The 15,999-nt window shown below is 44.1% G+C and overlaps 1 protein-coding gene across 1 annotated transcript; it reads right to left on the reverse strand.

Moving 5' to 3' along the window:
* Nucleotides 1–278: 278 nt before the first annotated feature.
* Nucleotides 279–13,171, reverse strand: LOC307000214 (helix-loop-helix protein 2-like; the record flags this gene model as incomplete). The annotated part of the gene is made up of 2 exons (XM_079615644.1): nt 13,134–13,171; nt 279–683 (listed from the first exon to the last, which is right to left on the reverse strand). The coding sequence occupies exons 1-2, from the start codon at nt 13,155–13,157 to the stop codon at nt 279–281; spliced, it is 429 nt and encodes a 142-aa protein (XP_079471770.1). The 5' UTR covers nt 13,158–13,171.
* Between the last annotated feature and the right edge of the window lie 2,828 nt (nt 13,172–15,999).

The following is a 15,999-nucleotide window of genomic DNA, read 5'->3' on the forward strand; positions in this document are numbered from 1 at the left end:
GTTCACAACTCTTTCAGCAATCACCATTTTGGTTGAAGGGGGTATTATTTCCGCTCTAAGCTATAATATCTCATTAAATGCATTAATAACTGTCTAATGAACACTTGGGTGGTAGCCATCTTACGTGGTTTCAATCTCTTCCAATTGCACTTACAATGTAGGTAGCGCAAAAAGCCAAAAATGCCAGACCACAAACTGCGAAATTAGGATACTTTGTTGTTTGCCGAAAATAGGCCCCCGCGTGTCCTTGAAGTATGTTCATAAATAGGGACCTTATGCTAAACATCCAACACATGATTTAGATATGAAATATAACAAATAGCTAGTCTCAGAATTTCAATCTTCGACAGCTTTTTGTCAGGGGGCAGAGTAGGTAACAGCTTCCTCAGTTCGGCAAAGGCAATATTGAAGGCTTCAACCCGGATTCTCTCACGAGTGGCATGGGCTGAACGGTATTTGGCTGTGGCGCGTCTGCGCCTCCTCTTTTCTTCCCTGCTGAGGGTTTGCGGGGCCAGAGACTTTGTCTTGCCCTCTCCCTCTATGGGCTCATCCGTGATGCAGCCAACCTTGATATCGTTCAGCATAGTTTCAGCGTCTGACTGGCTCCACGGCAGATCTGAATCAGTTTGTTCTGGACTCAGCATCATTTTCAGTTTCTTCTTATTTATCAGTTTCACAAAGTCCTGAAACACAAATACATAATTACAATTAGGTCAATAAAACAACAAACAAATTGTATTGTGTTGTTATTTTGTGTTGTGTTGTTCATCTTGTTATTTTTTAAAGATTAGTTATCTGCCTTGCCCAATGTTTTTTTCTCTTCTTTGCACACTTAATGGTACTGTAGCTACTTTAATAAGATATTTGCTGGAACAACAATAATATTTTTACAACAGCTCTCACAAAAATGCAATGGCTGTGACACTGTAGCAAATATGCTATGCATTTTAATGCAAATCTGTGGTACATTTTAAAACATTTTATACCACTGCTATAGCTATTGGAAGAAATGCACATTTAAATTTTAAGCATCTGAAATTTGATTAGTTATTTTTAAAAGAGGCCAAAATCATTATTTTATTGTTAAAATATAACATTGTTTGCATTTCTAATAAGACACACACATCTGTTTAAAATAGACCTCGCAAATGCACAACCTCTTTTGTTGTCTATTTAAATATGTTTTCAGAACCTTCCAATATAGGGATCCGGCTCCAAAATTAAGTAAAATATGATAATTCTGGAGTCATGTTCTAGCCTACAATTAAAGTCATCCATCTGTCACACTATAACGCTTGCGCGTGCTGTCTGACTAGACAAAACGGAACCAGAATAATAAATGGTTCAAAAGGTTAACATCTGTTGTGGGAACTTTGCTTTTCGATCAACATAAATTCTCGCTCACACAATTGATAATGGACTGCCACGATAGTTGTAAAAGTTATATCCTAAATATTTACAACAATAGCCTACATGTTTCGTTTATTTAAATTAGTTGTTTTAGGTGTTTGCTATATGCGCAATGTGAAAAGGCAATGGAAAACTTTAATTACTGGTGTGTGAACTATATTTATACAGTGTAGGCTAACTCTAAAACGTATAATTTAGGTTAAATAAAAGGTGTAAAGCAACAGTTGTACAAACAATTGATAGTGCTTTTGCGGGGAACAGTTATCAAATTAATTGTAGTATAAACATTTAATTTACAAATAAATATTGAAATTACGGATTAACATCTTTATAAGCTAGGTATAATAAATGTTAACTATACCTTTGAGATAATACAAATATAAATATAATACGTCAGTTAAGTAAATTTACACGAATAAATGAACAAACCGTGTAATGCACTTGACAGCTCCAGAAAGAAGAACTTTGTCCTTTACAAGCTGTCCAACTCTTTACTCTATCCTCGCGTCTTTATGTAATTTCGTTCATTGAGCATCTTCCAGCCGAGTTGTATTATATTTCTTCATTTACTGTGAGATCCTCAAATAACAACGTGATATACTATGTTCCAGTTAAAATTGTGATGGTGAGCAATTCTGCCTTTCACTGTTTTTCGTTTGTAAAAATAAAGGATGATGCCTTCGATCTTGAGATAAAAACCAGGGAGTGATGCATCGTGACCCCAGACTCTAGACAATAGAGATTGCTCTGTCGATAAAATTGTAGAAAAAGTAATGAAATGTTGTCGGTCCTCTTGAGCGAGACTGCGAATACTTGAGAATGAACTGGCGATAAAACAGCCCTTTAATCGAAAACCGTCTCCGTTAAATCCTGTCTCCTCTTCTATTTTGCTAGAGCTCCGTCGCCTGATCAGGCTACAACGGATCAGGGGATGAGAGAATAGTTCTAAGAAAAAGCTGTTCAGAATGACAGAGGGTTGGAATATATGTGTGGGGTGGTATTGTCTAAGACCGCCCCTTCGCATCATACCTTCTCTCTCCACCCATCTCCTCCAGGTAAAACGTACTCGGTTACTAACGTAACCTCGGTTCTCTCTAGAAGAGGGAACGAGTACTGCGTCGAAGAACGCTACGGGAAAGATATTTCTTTTGTCGAGATTGAAGCCTAAAATTAATCCTTAATTTTGTAATAATGTAAAACGCTTTTCTGAAGCATACAACCTAGGCGGAGCAATACAGCTCACCCATTGGCTGCTCTGCCAGAAAAGCACAGCCTATGCGAGGCCAGGACGCTGACCAATGAGGGCGCTTTGCGCCCTTCTGCGTCACCTCCCGCCCAAACAGGCGTGGCCTAGGCCTATAAATACGAGCATAGCTGTCTATGATGCTAATTTAGCCGCTCTCCCTATACTTCTTGGGGTAGGCACTTGTATACCAGGGCGCGCGCGCCCTTAGGTGTCTGTGTCGGTCCAAGAGCACGCACGGCGTTTTACATGGGGTTCCCGTAGCGTTCTTCGACGCAGTACGAGAGAACTCTACGTAAGAGAACGTACTCGGTTACTAACGTAACCTCGGTTCTCTCTAGAAGAGGGAACGAGTACTGCGTCTCATGGCCGTGCGTGTCCGCGCTGCGTCGCTTCATTGACGAAAATCGGCGTGTTAGACAGCTATGCTCGTATTTATAGGCCTAGGCCACGCCTGTTTGGGCGGGAGGTGACGCAGAAGGGCGCAAAGCGCCCTCATTGGTCAGCGTCCTGGCCTCGCATAGGCTGTGCTTTTCTGGCAGAGCAGCCAATGGGTGAGCTGTATTGCTCCGCCTAGGTTGTATGCTTCAGAAAAGCGTTTTACATTATTACAAAATTAAGGATTAATTTTAGGCTTCAATCTCGACAAAGAAATATCTTTCCCGTAGCGTTCTTCGACGCAGTACGAGAGAACTCTACGTAAGAGAACACAAATACACCAGGTAACCAGGAAAAAAATAATAATATATATTTAGGCAAATTATTTATACTCTAAGTATTTTAGAACTACGGGGTACTTATACTATAATACAATCTTACTTTCGGGAGCAATTTAGCGAGGCTGCATACACTGCACCTTTTTGTAATAATAGTGTACACATAGCCTACATAAAGGCTTTTTTTAAATTACCAGTGCATTTATAATGTAGGCTAATTAGTTTTTATTGCAAATGTGCACTGATTAAGTTGATTCAAGGCAAGTAAAACTATTGCAACTTTTTTTTTTTATGCTGGGGAAATATACTCTTGTTTCATGTAGTTACAGTGTAAGTATGACATGACAAGTGGTGCTTCTTACCCTCTTGTTTCATGTAGTTACAGGGTAAGTACAATACAAACACATGTAAGCTATACAGACAATCTTATATCATTTGGAAAACTTTATTTGAAAAACAACTTATTTCAAAACGGATTTACAACACTTTGTGAATTTCCTTCTTTAGATTAATACAAACAAAAGTTTTTTGAAAAATAAATAATTTCTGTGAATGCATAATACAAGCTCATGTGTTCCTAAAAGTTGGCATCAAATAATATGTTAATGCTCACAACAAAATACAAAGAATAACACATAAAAATAATGAAAAACAAACAATACAGAAGAACAGAAAGATGGCAGTTCTCGCGAGTTTCACATCTAACTCCCGTGAGAACGCAATGAACGCTTGAAGCTTCACCAAACGCGAAGCCAAGCCGACTCTCATGCACTCGCTGGTGACAGTTGGTCGGTAGCAAAAAGATGAGTAAATTATGAGAACATTTCTGGGTGTACTGGATTTTTAAAAAATACATAATACAGAATAGCAAAAGTCTCCTTCTTAAGATCAGGCTAATCAATGGAATGATAGAAAAAGAAGAGGAACATGAGGAGGCCATGCAAGAGAAACAAAAAAGGACAAAACGTACTTTCTGTCAGTACTTTAGTATTTGAAATGAAAAGATGATTTTAAAAAAATAAATAAAGAATTTATAAGTGTAATATGTTGTAAATCTGTTTTGAAATAAGTTGTTTTTCAAATAAAGGTTGTCAAATGATATCAGATTGTGTGTATACATGTGTTTTTATTGTACTTACCATAAAACAAGAGGCTAAGAAGCACCACTTTAATTTGCAGCCCGCAATGTCATACTTACACTAACTACATGAAACTGCTGGTATATATTTCCCCAGCATTTAAAAAAAAAAAAAGTTGCAATAGTTGTACTTGCCTTGAAACAACTTAATCAGTGCACCTTTGCAATAAAAACAAATTAGCCTACTTTATAAATGCACTGATATATACCCCGTAATTTGAAAAAAAGCCTTTATGTATTTGTATACACTATTATTACAAAAAGGTGCAGTGTACTCGCTAAATTGCTCCCAAAAGTAAGATTGTAAGTACCCATTAGTTCTAAAATACTTACAGTAGGCTATAAATAATTTGCCTAAATAATTTGTTATTTTCCTGGTTGTTACCTCTTTATTCCCAAGACTTTACATATTGTTCCCCTATACTTACACGTAAGTACTTTATAGGTACACTGTAATTACCGAAAGTTACACTGTAATTTCGGTTTAATTACGCAGTACTTTCAGGGCATCTAAAGCGTTACCAAATGTTCATGTTAGTTCACAGTGCAATGAATAATTATAATAAAAAAATTTATCAAAACATGCAAATTTTGTAGTAGCTAAATGTTGAGATTAACCCTAAGATTAAAGTTATACTTCAGGATTTAGCATTAAGCTTTGTATCAGTAGAAAACCTGTAGTATTTTAAAATTACCGTGCTTCCCTCCCTCAAATCTCCAAGAGACAAGAGTTCTCTTACGAGAGATACTCTCGTACTGCGTTGTCGTAGCAACGCATTGGGGAAAATCCTTTTCCACGAGAATACTGAAGCAAAAAATTATCCTTAATTTTGTATCAATGTAAAACGCATTGCCACAGCATACAGACCTAGGCGAGACGGCTCGCGCGCCTATTGGCTGCTGTGCGGCAAATGCTTAAGCCAATGGAGCGAGCCCATGAGTGACGTCACACCCAATGAGGGCACTTCGCGCCCTCCTGCGTCACGTCCCGCCGAAACGGGCGTGGCTTAGGGCTATATATTTCGCTCACAGGCTTATGAACTCTGATTTTTAATCCTTCAGCGAAGAGCACCTCATCGCTGATCCGAGCAGAGAAGCGGCGCCGTCGAGAGAGCACATCAGCGGGAGAAGTCCCGACAAGCTGCTGGCACCGCCGCCTTCGTCGCCTTCCAGCTGCGCGTTCCGGCGCTAATATCCTTTCACTGTGTTGAGTGTGTGTGAGGTCGCCGGCGCGACTCACACTTTTTCTCTCTTTTGTATCTAGAGCGGCGTCTTCTTCGAGATGCCTCTCTGCGGTTCGTGCAAACGAACCACGCTCAGCGACAGGGACCGCCACGTGATTTGCGCTTCCTGCCTGGGCGAGGAACACGCGGCTATCGCCCTCGCGGATGGCGGCTGCCATCACTGCGAACTACTGCCTCTGGCGACTCTGCGGACTCGCCTGGCGTCGTTCCAGGAGCCCGTGTTCTCCGCTGTTGTGCCGCGCCGTAAAAAGTGCCGTGCACAGCGGAACCCCGAACCTCCGTCAAGCCGTCAAAGTTCGCCGGCGCGCCCGCGAACTGTGTCTCCGGCTTCCTCAGCGTCGATACCCGACGGACAGCGACCGCAGATTGCCGCCGCTTCCGTCGACGACATCGATGACATCGCTATCGACGACCTGCTGAGGGACGAGGACTAGTGCTCGGTTTTGGCTTCCGGCTTTGTCGCGCTTATGCCGCCAACGGACAGGCCGCGTCAGCGCTGCACTCCATGGCGACGCTGCAGATATTCCAGGCCGATCTCCTCCGCAAGCTGGACGAGAACGGACCCGATGCGATCTGCGTGGCGGATCTGAGAAGCGCTACAGACCTGGCTCTTCGCGCTTCGAAGTCTGCGGCCCAAGCCATCGGACGCAGCATGGCGGCGATCACCGTGTCTGAGAGGCACCTCTGGTTAACGCTCTCAGACATGCCAGAAGCAGAACGGACCGCGTTCCTCGACGCCCCGCTCTCCCCTGCTGGCCTCTTCGGGACTTCGGTGAAGGACTTCACCGACAGGTATGCGGAGGTGCAGAAGGCGACCCAGGCTATGAAGCACTTCCTGCCGAAGCGCTCCAGCTCTGCAGCAGGCCGTGCGAAACCGCCCGCTCAGAGCTCACAGCCGAGACCGCCGCCCAGCTCCTCATCTCAGCGCCGCCAGACCCAGAGCTTGAGACCGCGCTCTCGCTCTTCCGGTCGCCGCCCCGCGCCGCGTGGCCCGCGACAGAAGGTAGCGTTGAAGCCAGAGCCCCCGAAGACATCCTAGCATTGCTAGGGAAGCGCCGGTGTTCAAGTCCCGCTGCGGCCGGACCCTCACCGAAGCTCACCGCTCGTGCAGTCCCAAGAGAAGTGATTGTACCTGCGATTATTGCAGTCAACAGGCGCGTCTCAATGGCCGCTTGCCTGCACACAACAGCCGTTTTCACGGCTACCCAGATAAATCCATTAAAGAGTGCATTTTCTGGTGTCCCGGCCACGGCCGATGGTGTTTCTTGTGTAGTAAATCTGCCCGCTGTAATGTGCACATCCCTACACACAAACACGGCCCCACACGCAGGGCCCGCGCACATAAAATCGACACAGTTCGATTGCGCGTTAAAAGTAGCACACGTGCCCACTACCCAGTGCCCACTAATGCTACCTCCTGCTCATCGCACGGTTTCTGTAAAAACGAAACCTGCGTGCAGGCGCTCCGCTCCGGCGAGCGATGCTATAAAGGTGGTAAACGTGCCCGGTCCCCAGTGCCCGCGTTCCCACACAAGCACTACGGTTCCCATGGAACCCGTCCAGCCCTCCCTCTCCCGCCTAAAGGCTGTCGAGGGGTCGAGCGCGGACATTCTGCCCGCTCTCATAAGCGCGGCCCCGGCCTCAGATGTTACGAGCAAGAAACTTATGTCGCAGCTCGCGAAAGCCGCTGTATCGCGAGTCGATCAAAGCGCGCTTTTCACTCAACCCCTAGCTACACGTGCAGATGCATGGGAAAAGCTTCCCGGGGTTTCAAAATGGTTGATAAACATCATAAAAGAAGGCTATTCGCTACAGTTTCGCAGACGCCCTCGCCGCCACGCGGCGCGCGTCGAGACTTCGGTAGATTTGAACGTAGCACATCTACTTCGAGCCGAAATTCAGAAACTTCTGAGAAAAAGGGCTATCGAACCTTTATCTCAGGCTCAGAGCGAAGGGGGGCTTTACAGCAGATACTTCCTGGTACCCAAGAAAGCTTGGGGGTCTCAGACCCATACTAGATCTGAGGCAGCTGAACAAAGCGCTTGTGAAACGCCAGTGCAGAATGCTAACGACCAGAAAAATCCTCGCGCATGTTCGCCAAGGAGACTGGTTCGTGTCAGTAAATCTAAAAGACGCGTATTTTCAAATACAAATTGTGTCACGTCACAGGCGATTTTTGAGATTCGCCTTCGAGGGCCAGGCATACCAGTACAAAGTCCTGCCGTTCGGCTTGTCTCTAGCACCCCGTACATTTACGAAGTGCATGGACGCAGCACTCGCTCCCCTCAAACTGCAGGGCGTTCGAGTGCTGAACTATTTGGACGATTGGCTCATTCTAGCCCAATCTCATTCAGAGATAGTGGCGCACAGAGCACTGCTGCTGAGTCACCTCGAGAATCTCGGTCTCACAGTAAACTGGGAAAAGAGTTCGCTATCTCCCAGTCAGAATATTTCTTTCCTGGGACTAGAACTGAACTCGCTGTCGATGACAGCGCGGCTGTCACAACAGCGCGCGCTGCGCATTCAGCGCACAGTCAGCTCATTTCGCTGCGGCGCTGTTCTCCCTCTAAAGGGCTTTCAGATAATGCTAGGTCTGATGGCCTCAGCATCTGCAGTACTGCAGCTGGGCCTGCTACGCATGCGCCCGCTGCAGATATGGCTCAAGGGGAGGGTGCCATGCAAAGCATGGGCCACCGGTCGGCTTCGCCTCAAGGTCAATCAAGCTTGCGTTGCAGCTTTGAAACCATGGAAGTCAAAAGACTGGTACCTGTCAGGTGTAAGCCTAGGGACTTCCTCGAGTCTGAGGGTGGTGTCTACGGACGCATCCAACGCAGGATGGGGAGCGCTGCTCGAGGGCAGACCGCTGTTTGGCCTTTGGTCAGAGCGGGAGAAGCTCTTCCATATAGTTTATATAGTTTATAGCCTCGAGATGTTAGCAGTGTGCAAAGCGCTCACTCGCTTTCGTCCCCTGATTATGGGCTGCCATGTACTGATACGTTCAGACAGCATGTCTGTGGTGTCATACATAAATCGCCAGGGCGGCCTCAGGTCCCTGTCGTTATACAGGCTGACCAGACGCCTTCTGATATGGGCGCGCTGCAACCTCCTTTCACTAAGGGCTGCGCACGTGCCAGGGCACCTGAATGTTGGACCAGATGTACTGCCCAGGAACCGCGTTCCGGCAGGAGAATGGTCGTTACACCCACACACAGTACAACTGTTGTGGAGGAAATTCGGCAGAGCGGAAGTGGACCTCTTTGCGTCCCCAGAGAACGCTCACTGTCTAGAATTTTTCTCAAAAAGCAAGGACGCGCTGGCTCATCAGTGGCCGCGCCGTCCCCTGTATGCTTTTCCCCCTGTCTCCCTCCTGACTCAGGTGGTGGAGAGGATCAGGGAAGAAGGATGCTCAGTGCTGCTAGTAGCGCCGCTCTGGTTGAATCAACCCTGGTTCCCAGCTGTGATGCAGTTAGCCAGCACCGCCCCGTGGCCAGTGCCTCTGAGGAGGGATCTCCTCTCTCAAGCAAACGGCTCGATTTGGCATCCTCACCCGGAGCTATGGTCCCTTCATGTGTGGGCCATCAACGGGTATCCGCTGACCTCCCTCAGGGAGTGTTAAACACGATCACACAAGCTAGAGCTCCGTCTACGCGACGGCTCTATGCGTCGAAATGATCAGTTTTCTCTGGCTGGTGCACGTCTCGCGGCGTGTCACCACCAGACTGCGGAGTGACAGAGGTTGTATCCTTCTTATAAGAGATGTTGGATAGCGGGAGATCCCCTTCCACACTCAAAGTATACGTGGCGGCTATAGCGGCTTTCTCTGAAACCGCGCACGGCCAGTTCATAGGAAGGAACGATTTAGTCATTCGGTTCCTTAAAGGAGCTATGAGACTTAATCCACCCAGACCTCCCACAGTTCCCATTTGGGACCTTTCCACGGTGCTGGACGCCATGAAGGGTCCTCCTTTCGAGCCTCTTCAGGAGATTGATATGAAACAACTGTCGCTCAAGACGGTGTTTCTCCTGGCTCTCGCTTCAGTGAAGCGCGTTGTAGACTTACACGCGCTCTTGGTGAGCGCGTCGTGCATGGAATTTGGGCTTAATGACTCCAGAGTCGGGCTCAAACCTAAGCATGGTTACCTTCCGAAATCCCTAAACACACCGTTTAGGGCGCAGGTTATTTCCCTGTCTGCCCTTCCGGTCACCGGGGATAGTATGGACGAAAATCTCATCTGCCCGGTTAGGGCGTTGAGAGCTTATGTGTCACGCTCGTCTGCTTTCAGACAGACAGAGCAGCTCTTTGTTTCATTCAGTGGGCGTCTCAAGGGACTGGCCACTTCGAAACAGAGCTTATCCAGATGGATAGTGGACGCTATAGCTCTAGCGTACGCATCCAAAGGCATTCAGTGCCCTTTGGGTGTTAGGGCGCACTCCACGAGAAGTATGGCTTCTTCGTGGGCTTGGTCGAGTGGCATTGCCTTACAGGATATTTGTATGGCGGCAGGCTGGGCCTCACCGTCTACATTTATCAGGTTTTATAACCTTGAGGTACCCGCCTTACAGGCCAAGATATTTTCGGTTTAAATAGCCGTATTTGTTAGACTGACTTTTCAGTCGTCTATTATGGCATAATTATGCTGAAGCTACTGAGCGCAGTTTTTTCTGTACTGATCTGCTAAGCGCAGTCAACTTTATACTGATCTGCTAAGCGCAGTCATCTATATACTGATCTGCTGGATGCAGTCACTTTTGTGGGAGATGGTGGTTAGAACCCACCTCTTTCAGGATTCTCTGTGAGTCCTAAAGGTGATTATGTACTGTATGAACCCCAGCTCAGTGCTCTGGGTCTATGGTGTCGGATCACTGCACACACGGCGTCTTACAGGGTGTTCCCCAATGCGTTGCTACGACAACGCAGTACGAGAGTATCTCTCGTAAGAGAACGTACTCGGTTGCTAACGTAACCTCGGTTCTCTCTAGAGAGAGGAACGAGTACTGCGTTTCTTGCCGTGTATGCGCTCTGGTTGCTTTCGCTTTAAAAATCAGAGTTCATAAGCCTGTGAGCGAAATATATAGCCCTAAGCCACGCCCGTTTCGGCGGCACGTGACGCAGGAGGGCGCGGAGTGCCCTCATTGGGTGTGACGTTACTCATGGGCTCGCTCCATTGGCTTAAGCATTTGCCGCACAGCAGCCAATAGGCGCGCGAGCCGTCTCGCCTAGGTCTGTATGCTGTGGCAATGCGTTTTACATTGATACAAAATTAAGGATAATTTTTTGCTTCAGTATTCTCGTGGAAAAGGATTTTCCCCAATGCGTTGCTATGACAACGCAGTACTCGTTCCTCTCTCTAGAGAGAACCGAGGTTACGTTAGTAACCGAGTACGATTTATATATTTTTTTTCTGTAGAAAATCCTCCTGTACCATTACCAATTATGATTCATTATTAAAGGTATAGCGGAGGATTTTCTTTTTCCGGGTGGGTAGCCTATACTATTGGTCCACCTAAGTGTCAATCATTCTGGTGATATGTTTACGTAAGGCCGTCGTACGTGCTCGTCCCTGCGCCACATGCGTACTTTCAGGTGTATTATGTGTGATGAGTTACGGTTTCAGCCATTCCTTTGAAAATGGCTGAGGGTCGAAAGACAAAAAATGTATACGAAGTGTATGATAAGAAGAGAAAGGCCGCAGAATATAGAAACAAGACCAGAGTGATTTTGGGTGAATATTTCACACGCTGGCGTGCTCTAAAAGCACAGGTTGGGCTTCCCACAGATGCCGCAGTCGCGAAGATTCTAATAGACAGGTAAAGTTTGTCATGCTATTTGGAGAAATCCATTTAAAATCACTGCTAGTAAAAGTTAATGTAAGCTACATTAAAGTTTAATAGGCTTTCCCTCTCGGGAGCAAATAGAGTGTTGCGCATGTGCATTTTTAAAAAAATTGGAGAGGGCGGGTCTTTTCTAAAATTAGGAAAGATCCTCCGCTATACCTTTAATATTTGGGTCAGTTAATTAGATTACCTTGAGGTAGCTAAATTCATATTACAATCAATTAATCAGTTCCAATGAACTATTTTGATTATTCATTTATTCTAAGAAAAGTGTATCTTTCATGGCCACCGAAAAATAATTATTTCTTAGCATGTACAGCGCTTAAAGCAAGATCATCGTAAAATGGACTTTGTTGCAAGCAGAGGATCAGAAACCAAATACATAATTGTGCACAAGTTTTATTAACTAACTCATAGACATAACTACACAAACATAGGCTACATACATTCAGACATACATGCATGCAGTTCCTGTCTTGCTGATCGATTGCTCCTGTCTGCCTCTGTGACTGCTGCTGCTGTAAGTCTGTTTGCGCCGTCTAAGCCTCGTATTAGCTTCGTATTTCTTTCTGTTTTGAACCATCATTTACTATCATTTCTAGTTGTTTATACTACTAAATACAGCTTACCCAAAATCTCAGATTAACCTGACATTGCTAGCTTCCGTTAGTGGTAGCACAACACGCTAACACTCACTAGCCTGTTAACGCACCACCCTTGCGCTCAGTTATTTATTTTTCTCTCGCGCGCCCGCGCCTTTGAGTTCATATAATCCCAGGTGAGTAAGAATCAGTCAACAAACACGGTGAGTCTTGTCCTGTTATTGTCACCTGCACTTCATGTCACATGTTTACCATAGCCTTCTCTGTCGGCAATATAGGGTTTATATGTGATAAATGCAAGGAGACAGTCAGGCTGACGGAGAAGATTTCAGAACTAGAGACACGCATCCAAACTTTAATCGAGAATAGTAAGAAGAGTGCTAGAGCTTTAGATACTTTTTTGGATGCGCCTAGCGAACTCTTTACATGATTCGGTTCCGGCTGAAGTAGAGCCCGTGCAGCAGGGCAGATGGGTGACAGTGAGGGATCGCTCTAGTTGCGGATCAAAAAAACACTTTTCCGTTCCGATAACAAATCTATTTGCCCCGCTCAGTGAAACACCCACTGAGAATTATGCTGATTGTGCCCTGGTAATTGGTGATTCGATCACACGGAACGGGAAAATAGAGACACCAGCCACCATAGTCACATGTTTGCTGGGAGCCAGAGCACCTGACATCAAAGCAAATTTAAAAGTGCTGGCTAATGCTAAACGTAAATTCTCTAAGATTATTATTCACGTCGGCACTAATGATGTTCGACTCCGCCAGTCGGAGATCACCAAAATTAATATTAAAGAGGTGTGTGAACTTGCAAGTACGATGTCAAGCACTGTAATTTGCTCTGGCCCCCTTCCTGTCCGCAGGGTGGTGACTGTTTGGGTGGTGTCCGCCAAATAATATAGAATTCATAGACAATTGGAAAAGTTTTTGGGGTAAACCTGACCTGTTGAAAAGAGATGGTATTCATCCCTCCTGGGATGGTGCTGCTCTTCTCTCTAGTAATTTGGCTCATAGTCTTAGAGCTAAAACGTGACAATCTGGGGCTCAGGTCAGGAAGCAGACAGACTGGCTTAACCGACCGTCTGCTAGCGGCCTTACGTCACCAAGGTCAGATAAAACCCATCACATAGAGACTCTTTCACCTAAATATCATCATATAGAGACTGTGTCTGTTCCCCGAATTTGGAAATCCCAAAAACGTTCAAACCCATCTAAGGTTAAAAATGTAATTGATGTTCAACAAATAAAAAAACAGATATAATACGGAGGAGCAAATTATAAAGCTTGGGTTGCTGAATATTCGATCTCTTACTTCAAAAGCACTAATAGTTAATGATTTTATTTCAGATTATAACCTAGATGTGCTGTGTTTAACAGAAACCTGGCTAAAACCAAACGATTACATTGCTTTAAATGAGTCAACCCCACAAGATTACGGTCATAAACATGAACCTCGTCTGAAACGCAAAGGAGGAGGTGTTGCTGTAATTTATAGTAATATTTTCAAAACCACTAAGAAATCTAGCTTTAAATATAATTATTTTGAAGTGCTGGTGCTTAATTAAAAAATATCTAGTGTAAACGATAAATCACGTCTGAAAATTCTGCTGGCTACTGTATACAGGCCACCAGGGCACCATATAGACTTTATCAAAGAATTTGCGGACTTTCTATCAGAATTAGTATTGGCTGCAGATAAAGTACTAATTGATGGTGATTTTAATGATGAAAAAGATGCATTGGGATTGGCATTTAAAGACATTGTAAACTCAATTGGAGTTAGACAAAATGTGTCAGGACCTATTAATTGCCGTAATCATACTCTAGATCTAATACTATCACATGGAATAGATGTTGATGCCGTTAAAATACTGCAGCAGAGCGATGACATCTCAGATCATTATCTAGTCTCATGTAAATTACATTTAGCCAAGGCTGCAAATCCGACTCCGTGTTATAAATATGTTAGACCGATCACTTCTGCTACTAAAGATTGCTTTATCAATAATCTTCCTAATCAGTTTCATCATCTCAGCATCCCGGATAGCTTAGAATAACTTGATATTCCAACGGAAACTTTTAACTCTCTCTTTTCCAGCACTTTAGACACAGTTGCTCCGCTGCGCTTAAAGAAGATTAAAGTCCAACGCCGTGGTGGCACAACGAGCACTCTCCGGCCCTTAAGAGAGCAGCCAGAAAAATAGAGCGCAACTGGAAGAAAACAAAACTAGAGGTATTTCGGAGTTCATGCACTCTAAAAACTAATTCAGAGGACATTTAGTCATTACTTAAATATATATATTGTTGTGAAATAAAAAATCAAGTTCTGAGATACTGTTAGACTTTTTACTTGTAATTGTTATTTTTTTGAGTTTGGATGACACACAAATTATGCCTATTGATTAAACGTACTATCATGACTTGTCAGAGTTTAACATTTTCAGTTAATCAAAAATAATTAAATTTTAAGTTCTGTTAATGTAAAATACAATTTGATGACGTGTAAACGGCCCACAGTTTCCGCGCGCATGCATGTTCAAGGCCAGACGACGAGTGGGACCACACAGTTGAAACTCAATCTGGTGAATGGCAAGTAATTTTATGTTTAATTACACATTTGCATTCGCTCAGGATTCTGTTGGTGATAGCCTACTGTATAGTAACAGAATACCGAAATCTCAAAGTCCTTATTCTGAAATTTGAGTTGAGTGTTGATAGTCTGCATGTGGCCGAGGTAAAGTTAGCTAACGTTAGCTATAACGTTAGCCTGTCACTGATTGAGTAGCTACACTATTTGTTCAGATACTTTGATCAAAACCATTCGGAGTTATAGGGCCCTATGAATTCCGTTTAATTTTTTCCTAAATTTCGTTTGATTTATTTTTCCAAATTTATTTTTTTTCCGTTCATTTTTTGGAATTCCATTTTTTACCTTTTGCTCGTATTTTACCACAAAAGAGTGTGTTTTTAATGTTTATGAATAAAATTACACAAATTAAATAAAAATGACCAGCATCTGTCTCCTGTTCTCTGCTGTTGGGTCTCAGTGCTTTTTTTCAACAGTACTCTGACAGCCTGCCCTGCTTTCATTGTCTGTTGAGAATTTATTTTGAAGAACCATATTTCATTTATAATGCTGCGTTCACACCAAAAGCTTGAACATTTTGAATGCATTCGCGCGTCTAAAGCAAACCGGGCGCGAATAGCGCGTCAAATTCGCGCCTGCCGCGTCTAGATATACGCTTGACCACTTTGAGTTAATTCGCACTTTAAGAGCGAAATTGACGCGGGTAAAAACAAAAGCTTGAAGAGAAATTTACGCGCGTCAAAGCCATCTTGCAATAAGGCCGCGAAATTAAAAGATAGGCTACTACTGTTTTATTGTGTCACGAAATGTAGTTTTAAGAGTTGTTCAGTCGAGAATGTAGTTGTTTAAAGCTTAAATCTGTGGTTTATTTATAAAGATAGTGCCTATTTCAAAACTTGATCGGACGTTTTCGGGTTGTGTGAGACCCAGGGGATCACCGGGTGCTCGAGCTCATGTAACCGCCTGAAATAGCCTTTACCGCGGCTAGTCCTCCTGACGTCTGCCGCTGGTAAACGAGTCGAGAAATGTTTAAATTCACAATATATAGCTTCTGTTCTATTATATGAAACATGTAATTTAAAGGACATTAATGACTCGTTATAACGTATGTCAAACGACTTCTTTAATTATGTTAATATTATTATATATTAATATTATAGTTCATTTAAATGTTTTGAAAGGGAAATATATTAAAAGATGAATGTTACATCTATGTTTAAAA

The sequence above is a fragment of the Phoxinus phoxinus genome (assembly GCF_949152265.1).
Source record: "Phoxinus phoxinus genome assembly, chromosome: 6".
Taxonomy (NCBI): domain Eukaryota; kingdom Metazoa; phylum Chordata; class Actinopteri; order Cypriniformes; family Leuciscidae; genus Phoxinus; species Phoxinus phoxinus.